Below are 12,787 nucleotides of genomic sequence, written 5' to 3'. Positions count from 1 at the left end.
TAAGGTATATTAGATCTTACTGAGTATGTCCAGCAACCTGCTCTGATGCCAATTGAAAATACCTGTAGGATATCTATATATATGCCTGGAGAATGTTAAACAAGCTAATTCGAATTTTTTGCAATAAATAATGATCAACCTTTGAAGCAGAATTGATATGAGTTATCAATCCTGAGATGTGCAAAGCTTAAAATAAACGAACACGCAGAGAATTATTTTACGTGGTAAAACCCCCCCTCTGGGGAAAATCCACGGGACTCCTCAGTCCAACTCAAATCCACTATAGAACGATGATTACAAGAAGTACTCACACACTTATCCTAGACTCATTCTAGATAATGTTTACCGTCTTCTTCGTAACTCAACTTCTGTCACGGGATGATCTTCGACACTCCTTATGTTGAACGCAATACTGGTCACGATTGCTTCAAGCTCGCAGGAGGAAAACTGCCACCACAGTCTTTGTGCCCTCAATCGTATGAGTCACCGATATGCATATGAATGCAATATGAAGGAAGAGAGGATTTGATAAATCACCAAGTAAACAAGGAACACTTGATGACTTATTTAAGAAAATCAGCACAGCAAGCTTTCTCAAAACTAACTCAATATTTTTCAGAGAAAAACCAATACATTGAAAGCCGCAGATCAAAAGAAAACAACAACGGTTTTATCCCATGCAGGTTTCTCTCAATTGAGAGAAGCCCACGCGAGTACACTTCCTATGCAACAAGGATTCACAAAACCAATTCAACTAAGACTTCTAAACATCATGCAAAAAGGTCTCTTCATTGAGACGCCAACACATCAGCCAAACATTTATCCAATTATCAATATAATATTTTAACTTAAATAAAAATAGGATTAACTTGAAAATACTTGATAGAAAATAGCTCCAATTAGGAATCCTATAATGAATGCATGATTATGTCATGATTTACCTGAACTCAGTTTCTCATATCGATCACGTCATACTTCAAAGATCCAGAATGAATGTGTTGCGCCAAAGCTTCCAGTAAAACAAGTTCACACACTAATTCCCAACCTATGCTAGAGTCTGGGAAATGACAATACAATTTTCATACTAACACAGTATCTCTGTGGTGTGTAGTTTTTTGTTTTTGCACTCTATCTGGGTTTGTGCATAGCCCTATTTGATGTCATTTGATATTAAGGCCAACTCTTTCAAACTCACTACTCTAATGAGGGGGTAATTTTGAGGGGGTGTGTTGTGGGTTCAATTCAACCGTATAATGATAGCTCTGTAATTGATCACAAGACTATTAAGGATTCTTTTACTCTAACCCCTTGTTACACTTTTCCTGTGCAGTTTTGCCGCAAATAAGGTTTAGAATTTGGGTCGAGGACCCAACACCGTTTGGGCATACGTACACATTGAAGCCCAACAACATTCTCAAAGTCTTTCATTTTCAGTGGACGCATTTTAGGCCTAGCCCATATATTTCATGTTGGAGGACCCACCGCAAAAATCTTCTCCTGGAAAGTTCAGTCGAAAGATTTGGGAACTTGGGAATGTAGAGGTAAGCTCCAAGAGTGAAAATAATAAAACTTCTGTCCACCACTATTACCCCCCACGTAGCCATTGGGTTCAGAAACCACTCAACACCTGTCAACCACTTGTCAACATTTGGTAAAACCCCACAACACAGTTATTATCTACTTTAATATCGATATTTAACTACTTAAGTTTCTTCTGTTACAATCCAAACATCTCCATTTTCAAATCCATTTTCTAAGAGGGAAAGAGGCAACTTTACTGCAAGCAAATATAGGGCCACTACTGTCAAAAATGGCCCCGAAGCGCTCAACGAAGACGGTGGTGAAGACCACCAAGCAAGTTGTGAGAGAAACAGTACAAGTCTCATCAGCGGTTCAAAGCAAAAGGCGGAAGAAGCAGAGTGAAGACAGTGGTGATCAAACTCGGAAGCCAGTCAAGACTATCAAGACTATTTCCATTGAAACCCAAGAAGAAAATCAAACCCAAAACGTGGAAATCTCAGAGCCACTCAAGACTAGAAGGATCCCCATTCAAACAGAAGAGGAAAACCAAATCCTAAAGGGCCAAAACGCTGAAGCAATAACCACTCTCACTTCTGATCAGAAAGAGGCAGCAGAAGAAGAAGAAGAAGAAGAAGAAGGAGAAAAGAAAGAAGATCACGAAGACACAGTGGAAACCAGTATAACTTCTGATGAGAAAGAAGACGAACAGAAAAGTGAAGAGGTCAAGACCCTAGAAGGAGAAAAGGAAGATCCCATGGAAACCAATACAACTTCTGATGAGAGAGAAGAAGAGGAAGAAGAAACAACAAAGAAAGAAGAGCACAAAAGTGATGAGGTGAAGACCCAAAAAGGAGGCAAGAAAAGTAGTGAGAAGAAGAGGAGGAGGAGAGAGAGAGGTGGAGGAGAAGAGTACAAGATATATGTGCATAGGGTTTTGAAGCAGGTGCACCCTGGCATGGGAGTGTCGTCCAAGGGCATGACAGTGCTAAACAATTTGATGAACGACATGTTTGAGAGGCTGGCGGATGAGGCAGCGAGGCTGACCAAGTACACGGCAAGAAAAACCTTGTCGTCTAGGGAGATTCAGGCGGCAGTGAAGCTGGTTTTGCCCGGTGAGCTCGGGAGACATGCCATGGCAGAGGGGACCAAGGCTGTATCAACCTATGTGTCCAATAATCATGGAAGACAGTCCAAGTCTTAATTAGGATTTAACCAAAACAAGAGTCTTAATTAGGATTTCGTTTTAGTTTGTTTATTTATAGATGTTACTTTCTTTTTGTAAATTGGTCTTCTTTCTTTCTTTGTTTTGGGTTCGGATAACCATGGGTAGAGATGATGGCGTGTGAATATTGATCCACCTGTTTTGGTTATGAATTCCTCCTCTCTCTTTTTTGTCTCATTTTGATATTATACTTTTCGACAGCTATGGACAGGATGTATTAATTGTCTGAGTTCTATTGAGATTCAGAGCACACTTCCGAATTATATTTAGGGAGAATTTGGAAAAACTCAAAGGAGAGATAAATTTTTTAAAAGAAGCTAAAATGGACAAAATTGCCCTCATTTATTTTTGGATTTCCTAAGGCATCCTTTACATTTGCATGTCTTTGATTTGAAAGTCAAGAGGTTTTTTTGTCTTTTTTGAAAAAGTTTTGACTTTTTTCAAAAGTGAAAGTTTTTTTGTGACTAAAATCTAAAGGATAAATTGCGAAAATGATCCTCAAACTTGTATGTGATTTACATTTTGGTCTCTAAATTAAATTATTAGTTCAAATGGTACATAAACTCTATTTTAATCGCTTATTTGATCCAACCGTTACATTTTCTGTTAAATGTAACCAAATTTTAGGGGTAACTACGAATTTTCATAATTAACAAATAAAATAGGGTTAAAATAAATACAAAATTAGAAAATAATTGAAGAAAAAGAGAGAAAAAAATCATGAGACCCAAACCCCCTCCCTTTGATTTCTTCTCCCCTATTCCAATTACTGAGTTTTTATTTTATTTTTTATTATTTTTTATTTTAATGTACGAAATGACCAATTTGCCCTCATATTTAACAGCAATATTGACAGAATGTAACGGTTGGATCAAATGGGAGATTAACATAGAGTTTATGTACCATTTGGACTAATAATTTAATTTAGGGACCAAAATGTAAATCGTATACAAGTTTGAGGACCATTTTCGCAATTTACCCAAAATCTAAATTTACTTTATATTATTTATACCAACCGAGTCATTTCAGTAAAAGTGCAAACCAGTGGTTTTAAATTGAACTTTCATAGCACCTTAGTCACAGGTTTTAAATTTGAACTTTTATAGCACTTTATTTCAGGTATTAGATTTTAACTTTCATGCACTTGGTAAAGGAAAAATTATTATATGTTATTACTTAGATGTTGTTATCCTTTATGAAATTACTTATCTATATTTATTTGGTTATTAAGTCATATTTAGTTGAAAATTAAATTAGTTATTATATGCAATCTAAGCTTGAAAGATCCAAATCCTTTGCTCTAATTTTCTCTATCATGATCTACTTTACTTTTGTTCTTCATACGTCACTTTATTAAAATTTAATCTAAGAGATTTTAAAGTTGACACATCATCCCAAAACAAAAAACTAATTTACTCCTAATTATAAATAAATAAATAAATATTAAAAAAAACCTAACACCCAAATTAACGGGATAGTTAACGTCCAAAAGCTGTAATTTTTTTTTTTCTTCTTCTAAGCTTGATGGTTTTGCCTTCAAAGGATTTTCGTAGTGATGCTTATTGCTTTGCGACAGTGGATCAAGGTGAAGCAAAAAGGAGAAGAGGACAGAACGTGTAGCAAGAAGGAGAAAAAAAAGAGAACAGGACAGAAGTGAAGAAGAAGAAAAAAAACAGCTTTTGGACGTTAACTATCCCATTAGTTAGGTGTTAGGGTTTTTTTAATTTTTTAATTAGGAATAAATTGGATTTTTTGTTGAGTGTTGCTAAACGAATCCTAAAATTAATTGAGTACACCTTACTATCAAACTATTTATTGAATTACTAATTTATCCTAATATAAAATGACCTAAAAAAATAAAATAATATTGGTATCTATTGCTTTGAATCCATGCCTTCAAACAAATTGACTTAATTTTTAACAAACAACACGGAATCAAGGAGAAGTGTATTGATCCAAGTTGATTTTTGTATGCATAAAACTTAAACAATCAATAACACAAACCAGTTCATGTTGAAATATTGGAAACGCACACCCAAAAAGTTCTCCGCTGCGAGGTTGAAGGTAGGAGAGATGGGTGACAGATTTTACTTCCGCTGCGAGGTTGGAGGCTAGGAGAGTCTGTGACTGCCATGGTTGAGGGAGAAGATGCGTTCAAAATGCCTATTGATATTTTACATTATTTTCTATACAAGTTAACAGTGTCTGTATATTGTTAAAGGTGGAGAGACGTGTCAAAATTTTAGATTAAGGACAGGAGGAGATAGGGAATCTGGGGACAACAGATCACAACTCCCTTGAGACCCTATTCTCTACGCCACCCCTCCCCCTCAACAACCCTAGTCACCATTTCTCCTTCAACTCCAACGGCAACTCATTAAAACCCAATTCTCAAATGCAACAATCTTATCCCAATCGCACTTCAGATGTTTCTAAAAAAACCCATGGTTGTCGTGGTGGAGAACTGCAATTCCAGGTGGTGGTGGCACCACATGGGAGAGAGAAAAAAGAAGCAGCAGCAGCAAGCAGGAGAGAGTTTTTTGTTAAATTATTATTTTACTATAATTTTTTTTATTTTAAATGCTTTAAAAGATTAAATTAAAGAGGGTGTACTATAGGTATTTTTGGTAATTAAATAGTGTACTTAGTTAATTTTACATTTTAATTTAAACATTAAGGTGTATTTAGATCATAAGGTGTACTCGGTTAATTTTAGGATTCGTTTAGCATCACTCTTTTTGTTTTAGGATGATGTGTCAACTTTTAAATCCCTTATATTAAATTTTAATGAAGTGACATATAAAGAATAAAAGTAAAACAGATCACGGCAGAGCAAATGATTTGGATCCAAACTTAAAACCCCAAAATATTTCGGAATTCAGAATCTTAAAATACATTTCAATTTCAAAATTCATTTGGGCTCACCAAAATCGGAAATTTTCAGATCGAAATTTCCAATCCAACCTGCACCCTAGATGGTCCAAATGCAAATACCAAGTAAGGGGTGATATCTTTCAGGGATGCAACCCTCAGTTGTTTTTTGGGGTGGGTCGCGGGGCAGTCAAGAGGCAAACCTCAGCTATAAACTAATTGGATACTGAATTTATGGTATATTAGCTTTCCGTTCTATTTGATTAGATCAGAATAATGAATCAGACAGCATTTTGTGTGTCAATCGTACACTCAATATATGTAAGACATCATGGCACCTAAGCAGCAACCAAAAACAAAGAGAAAAAGAGATTGGAGCAAAACCCTATGATGCCTATATAAATGTTAACTTTAACTTAGTAACTTAGTGTTCAAGTTACAGTACAGAATAAGCACGGATCACCTCAACTGCGGGTGCTCTACACATTGGACACTTTCCGCCACTCTCAACCAATTCAGTAGCACATTTTGAACATGCACACATGTGCCCGCATCTGCAAGACGAAATGAACAGAAATTGAAAAACGATGTTAGAATCTCCACATATCCAACAATTCGAATCACAAAGGTGCACATTTTGGAGTTTTACCTGTACAGTAAAGAATCAATACTTCTATCACAACATATACAGCAAATTCCTTTCCTTACATGATCCCATTTAGAGCCATCTTCTAGCAGACCATCTTCACACAACCCTGCAGAAGCAGACACCTCTCAAGTCAACTTAAGGAAAGCAAGCAATGGACCTAAGTTTTAGAGAATTGTTCACCAAACCAACAACCAAATAAGGCGAAATGACAAGGGATCCACAGCAGGAGATGGGAGCGAAGTTTTAAAAGGAGAGGAAACACAAACAACTAGTATCATTTTTGCAAAGTTTTAAAAGGAGAGGATTAGGGTTTACAAAGTCTAATTTTGTGGTTAAGTCATACAGGTTAGGATTTTATCTTTTGAATGTTTTTGGTCAAATGATGTTTTCATTGCAAAAATAGCACACTACAGGCCTAGCCCAAGATTTGGGAGGGCAGCATAGGCCCATAAGTAAACGTCAATCTTCTTCTTAAAAGAAACGTAACGTGTTGTACGGTGGGCTGGGTACAAACTGATGGAGTTCTAAGACATTAAAGCAGAACCAACACCATTGATAGAAAAAACAATCAGACATAATTTCATTGCAACTATCCAATCAGAGTTAGTAAAACTATCCCAGAGGTGGTCAATGTAGAGTAAAAGTTCACCATAAAAAACAACTATGTAAAATATGCTTAAATGCATCAAAACTATTGACAAACCTTGTGAACCAGATGATCTATTCAGGGCATCAGAAACTTCTTGTCTTATTGAGCGCTGCAACTCGAGTTGCATATCCATGCAGGCTTCTAACATCCTTTGCAAGTTATTCATCCTCTGTTGTAGCCTACCCATGTCAATCCTCATATCGTTAATTATCTCCCAGTCCTGTATCAGTAAGCAAATTGTAAATTGACTAAGCCAAAAGGTAGGCGTCAAGAATATAAGTGACTTGAAATCGAATTATGTAAACGCAAGATGCAAGAAAAATTATGTCAACTTACAATTCCAAAACGTTGATGCATGTCATGCTGTGGCCAATTATCAGGGTGTGACTCCTGGTCCCAAAGTGGCGAGGGAGGTATTTGCTGTGATGGCAGCGCAGTACTAGGACTAGGACTCTCAACAGAATCCACTTGACCCTCATTTTGATATCCACCAGTCTGCTCTAGATCCTGTTCTGCAGATTCAGGAGAAGGTGATGTATCATCTAGCTCCCAGTCAATGGTAGCATGGCTTTGTCTTTCCACATATGATTGTATAAGTCGATCTAGATTCTGCCGGAAACCACTACTAAGAAGATTAGAAACCCTTCTCCTGCAACATTAATAAGATTTCCATGAGAAAAGCTGATCCTTCAGAAGCCCAAAGCATAATCATGAATTAATGAATTTAATACCTGCTTAGGAGTTCCCTTATCTCTGTACTATGAGCATTATCGTCATCAGGAAAATAAAAGGTATCGATCTGTCTGACTGGATCAGCATCCTGGTCAGATGGCTCTTCTAACCAACTGTGAACAGCCTCTTGAAAACCACTTTCCTCGTGCCACACTTCACTAACTTCTTCAAGATGACTGTTTTCTCTATCCTCGCCCTCCAACAACTCTTGGGACCATTCATAACCAGCAGTTTCCTGCTGATCTCCAACTGTAATTCGACCAACATTTTCTCTCAAATCATTATACTCAACAACAGGCTCTTCCCAGTCTCCTTCCTCATTTTCTGAAACTCGATCCTGCCATTGTTGTACCTGAGAAGTAAATTCTTGAAAATTTACACCCCATTGAAAATTTACATCCCCAACCATGTTGCCTTGTAAATTATATGTATCACCAGATTGTTCACAGATTACACTTTCCTCCCCACTTGGCTCAGATTCATTAGATACATCAATGACTTCTCTCATGTTACTGTGTTCACCAGCATCATTTTGCGAAGTTTCTAGAGGCTGCTCAACAGCAGTGGTTGCCTGTAAGTTCCCAATCATATTACTACCAGTACCCTCACTCCTTTCGATGATGTCAAAAATGGTTGAGCAATGCCCGTCTCTTACGACATTATCTGGAACTTCTTCCTGCCAACCTTCCACATGAACATTAGATTCTTGTGAATCTATATCCAGAATGGTGTTGCCACCTAAATCACCCCTACCATTTGACATTCCACATCTATCATGTCCTCTGTCATCACTTGCCTCTTCATTAGCGTCAGATTGTTCGAAAAAACCATGTACCTCTTGTAAATTCTCTTCTTCAGCATGTCCATTTCTACTACCACTAGACACACTTGAAGATGTCTCAGAATGGCTGCTGCTTACTTGACCACATGCAGTATTATCCAATCTGGAGCAAAAACCTTCCCTACTCCAAAGAATAGATGCCCAAATATCAATGAGAAAATAAATAAAAGAAATTTTTCTACATAAGAAACAAAAAATTAATGAAGAAATTAATTCAGTATTAGTCAATGAAATAATCCAGACAGCTTCAAGAATAAAAGAAGAAAAAAGTTAATGGATTTACATGACCACAATCTATAATTGATAAAAATATAGAAGATTAAGATGCTCTAAAGGTGAAAGTCTATATGCATCAAAAGCAAAAAATGACATAAAACAAAGTCCATGAACCGTAATTTTTTCCAACCAGTCAGACACAGCACCATAAGGGTCCATTGCAGGGCAACATCATACCGGAACAGTGATAGAGGTTTTCAAAAAGAACTCAAACTCAATTTCACCATGTCAAAAGTGATTTCTTTCTTGTTTTAACACTTCAAATTCTACAAAACTAGTAATCAAGAAAGGAAACACAAATAACTACATCTTGACAACCCCACTACTTAAAATTGTACCAAGGAATTAATCTGTTTGTTCAACTATCGAACAAACTCACCAGTGCAAGCTAATAGCTATAGTTTGTCATCTTTCCAACAATCAAAATATAAAATCTACAATCTGCCCATTGTAATTTAGACTTAATCATCTTTCTATGGTGGACCACCCTTCAAGCCCCATAAACTCACACATATTATACCAAAAACACTTTCACGATTAGAAAGGGGTTGGAATAATGGGTTTACTGCATACCATTTTTGTATATCACTTTTTGCTAAATTCAATGATTATCAAAAATCGTGCATCAACAACTCTTGGAAGAAGAATAATTAGAAAACTTAGACTTGAGGTGTCCCAAATCATTTTTACTTCAATAAATGTAAAGATGATACAAATTTTACAGAAAACAAAAGAGGATCACAAGGATGGGTTAATTCATCATTACGAGATGATGCAATTCCACCTATTCATTGCGTAAAACTTACAAAGACATCTCAGGTGTATATAAAATGGAAGGTCACACAATACTTAAGAAAACAAATTAGAGCATAAAAGCTTTGCAAACAAAATTAAAAATATCATTCTTATTAATTAAAGCAGGGAAAATATTACCTTAGACCAGAGACTGTGTGTCTTTGCCTCAATAAGCCTAGTTCATTTTCAGCCATGGAAGTGGATCTCTCATTCTCAATCACTCTACCATTTCGTAAGAATCTTCCTCTGAGCAATGACTGCGAGAGAAAAACAGAAAAACAAAAAACATGTTGACATATTAGTAACAAGAAAAGTTTTCCATGCCTAGAAACCAGTAGAAATGCACAGGCATAACAAAGCATCATTACACTTCTAGAACATGATACTAGCATATTGATTTCTTGTCGCTAAGGATGTCTCTATGGGTATTCACATTATCCAATGACTATCGAATATCGTACATAAAAAATTTCACCAAAATGAGATTGTACGCTCAAGTATAACAAACTCAAAACCCATTTTCAAAGAGTAACTCTATGATAAGAAACTGAAGATGTGGAAAGCATGATAACAATGAACCTGAATGCGATTGCGGTGAGCAAAATGTGATACGGCCTGGTGCTCCAACAATTCTTGAAGTTCTCTTTGCCTTTCCCTCTCAGCCTTCTTTAACATATCCAGCAGAGCCTGTCTACCGCATAACTTGCGAATGCCCCTTCGCGTGAGCTCAGACCGGCCTTCGGTTTGATTAACAACCAATCCATCACGAACTCGTTCAATTTGATTACCAATTTCAGCAGGCTGTTCTCCACTACTGTCACCAGAAGCACCTCTCTGCTGGCTGTTAATTTGCACCCACTCCCTTACAATTCTGACCCTCTCCTGTTCAGTTTCACCAAGCCATTCTGCCCTTGAATTGTTACTCATATTAGAAACACTTGAACTACACTCAGCCACACCACAATTCATCCATTCCCTGAAAACTTGCCTCACCCTCCCCCTTTCAACCTCCCCAAAATCAGAATGCTCACTGCTAAAATTGCTACAGTTCTCATGTTCATTGGATGACCCAATTTGACCTTGAGACCATAATCTGCACTCACTCTCCGCCACACTCTCATCGTCTAAATCACCTGTGTGTTCACTACTGTGGCCTTCAGCAGCATCTGCTCTTGAGATGTCATCTATCAACCTATCACTTCTTTGTTGAAGCAGCCTTTCACTGATTCTCTCTTGGGCACGACTCACCACATGCTCATCCTCAAGCTCTCGCCACATTTGTAGTAGGGAGGATGGGCGGGTGTTTACCCTCCTTTCATTGCCTACCCGTCTAGATGCGTGAGACTGAGAGTCTCGAAGGATGGAAGGCTCGAGCACAGAAACATTGTGTAGACCAGCAATAGCCATTGTCCAAGATCCAAACTAATAATTAGACCTTAAACTCATCTGTATAAAATGCATATTAAAACCGCATTTCTTTACAGGAATTAGAACAAGGTGATTCTTTCAAAAATCAGATCATCAAACTCAGACGAAATTAGCCAAGTTCATAGCTATCATCCCTGTCATCATGGCCACATGAAGATGATAAACATACTCATCCAATCTAACCAGCATTAAATCATCCAACCCCATAAAAATTTCACCATGACGTAATTGCTTTCTTCACTTGTCGCTGCATTTCAGAAAAGAAAGAGAAACAAAAATCAACAAATTTTTCCTTTTAAAGCTTTAACTCATTACGAAGTTGTAGAAAGATAAACCATCTACATAAAATAGAATTCCAATTAAATACCTTAGACGTAAAAAAGCAGAAATAGAACAAACAAACAATCTTGCTAAAGTCCAAAACTCCGAAACCACCGGAGTCATAAATCTATTCAACTCCTCAATGCCTCTGTTTGGTCTCTGAGAAATTTTACAAAACGACAAGAAACTAAGGCGCAGAATCCCCTATCCCTCAGAGACACAAACAACCCAACAGCACATTCAGACTTAGTCAACCTTGGACTTTCCACACCTAACAACCATAACCGGAGATTCAAAGGTTTATTTTCCATCATTTTCCCTACCTTTCCCGGAAACCAAACAACCAGTAAATGAAGATTCAATCAAATTTCAAATCGACATTGCAAATCACTCAAGAGAAAAACGATAAATGACCGAATAGAACATGAACCGCAATGTTATTGAGCAATTTAAAAAGCGAAGATTAAAAAAACGTACCGGTGAAGCTCTCTGCCTCTTGATTTGGGAGTAAAGGAAACGAAACCCTAGCTGTGTAGAAAGTAACAGAGAGAGATACAGAGAGAGAGAGAGAGAGAGAGAGAGAAAATGGAAGTTTCAAAGAGAGAGAGAGGGAAGAGCGGCGATTTTACGAAGAATAAATGGAACCACGTCACCGTTGAGAGTCTTCCCCCATAAATATTGCCGTAACGCAAACGTCTTAAATTTTGGGGGAGCCCGCCAGGGGCTGCCACGTGTCACCTGTCTGTTTGTACCGGTCATTTTACGAAACCTTCCAAATCTTAAATTTAACGGGAAGTGGGGAACAAGCTTGAGAGGTAGAAACGGCGCCGTTTCGGGTTTCACTCCTTTTGTGATGCGGCGCCGTTTAGCAAGCTTCCTTTTGTTAAGGATCTCAGTGTTGTATTTCGGAAGTGGGCTCCTTCTATCATTTCATTCAATTAGCCAAAAGAAATTATCATTTTTTTATCCCCAAAAAAAAAAAAAAAAAAAATTTATCATTTAATTATTGGTGATGTGTTCTGTTTGCTTCAATTTGGATGGAGATGTTGTATGGCATGACACATTTTTCACCGTACATTAATTTGTAGGAAATTGAATAATATTATATTCAAAGAATAAAATACAGTATTTTTCTATTATATTCAAAGAATAAAATACAGTATTTTTCTATAATATAATATCATTCTAGATGTTTTATAATATTGTATGATAAAGATGTGGCAACCAATGGACATGGAGGATGAGCTCAAAATATATGACCATGAGCATGACAATGACGTTTATTTAGTGACAGTTTCTTTACCAACACTGCATTGTTTATTACATCTTCTATGGAATTGAAAATCTTACCTTTATGAAAGATATATGGTGACTAAATAAGGTACAAATAAGGTTATTCAATAATTTACTAGTTAGTTCGTATTATCGCAATGTCTTATTTGCTGTGAATAAATAAAGTCTATAACGAGCTTCGAAAGAAAA

General features: G+C 36.9%; 2 protein-coding genes across 2 annotated transcripts; one reads left to right on the top strand and one right to left on the bottom strand.

Moving 5' to 3' along the window:
- Positions 1 to 1,466: 1,466 nt before the first annotated feature.
- Positions 1,467 to 2,858, top strand: LOC117630217 (histone H2B.2-like). Its single transcript, XM_034362963.1, has 2 exons — positions 1,467 to 1,541; positions 1,709 to 2,858. Exons 1-2 carry the CDS (start codon positions 1,467 to 1,469, stop codon positions 2,720 to 2,722), a joined length of 1,089 nt encoding a protein of 362 aa, XP_034218854.1. The 3' UTR covers positions 2,723 to 2,858.
- A 2,987-nt stretch (positions 2,859 to 5,845) lies between these two features.
- On the bottom strand, positions 5,846 to 11,955 carry LOC117631634. The gene is made up of 8 exons (XM_034364894.1): positions 11,783 to 11,955; positions 10,136 to 11,231; positions 9,695 to 9,813; positions 7,644 to 8,606; positions 7,249 to 7,561; positions 6,967 to 7,132; positions 6,264 to 6,369; positions 5,846 to 6,168 (listed from the first exon to the last, which is right to left on the bottom strand). The coding sequence occupies exons 2-8, from the start codon at positions 10,961 to 10,963 to the stop codon at positions 6,051 to 6,053; spliced, it is 2,613 nt and encodes an 870-aa protein (XP_034220785.1). The 5' UTR covers positions 10,964 to 11,231; positions 11,783 to 11,955; the 3' UTR covers positions 5,846 to 6,050.
- Positions 11,956 to 12,787: the final 832 nt, after the last annotated feature.

The sequence above is a fragment of the Prunus dulcis genome, chromosome 6, assembly GCF_902201215.1.
Source record: "Prunus dulcis chromosome 6, ALMONDv2, whole genome shotgun sequence".
In the NCBI taxonomy this organism is placed as follows: Eukaryota; Viridiplantae; Streptophyta; class Magnoliopsida; order Rosales; family Rosaceae; genus Prunus; species Prunus dulcis.
The sequence above is the reverse complement of the archived record's forward strand: the minus strand, read 5'-3'. Positions and strand labels throughout refer to the sequence as shown.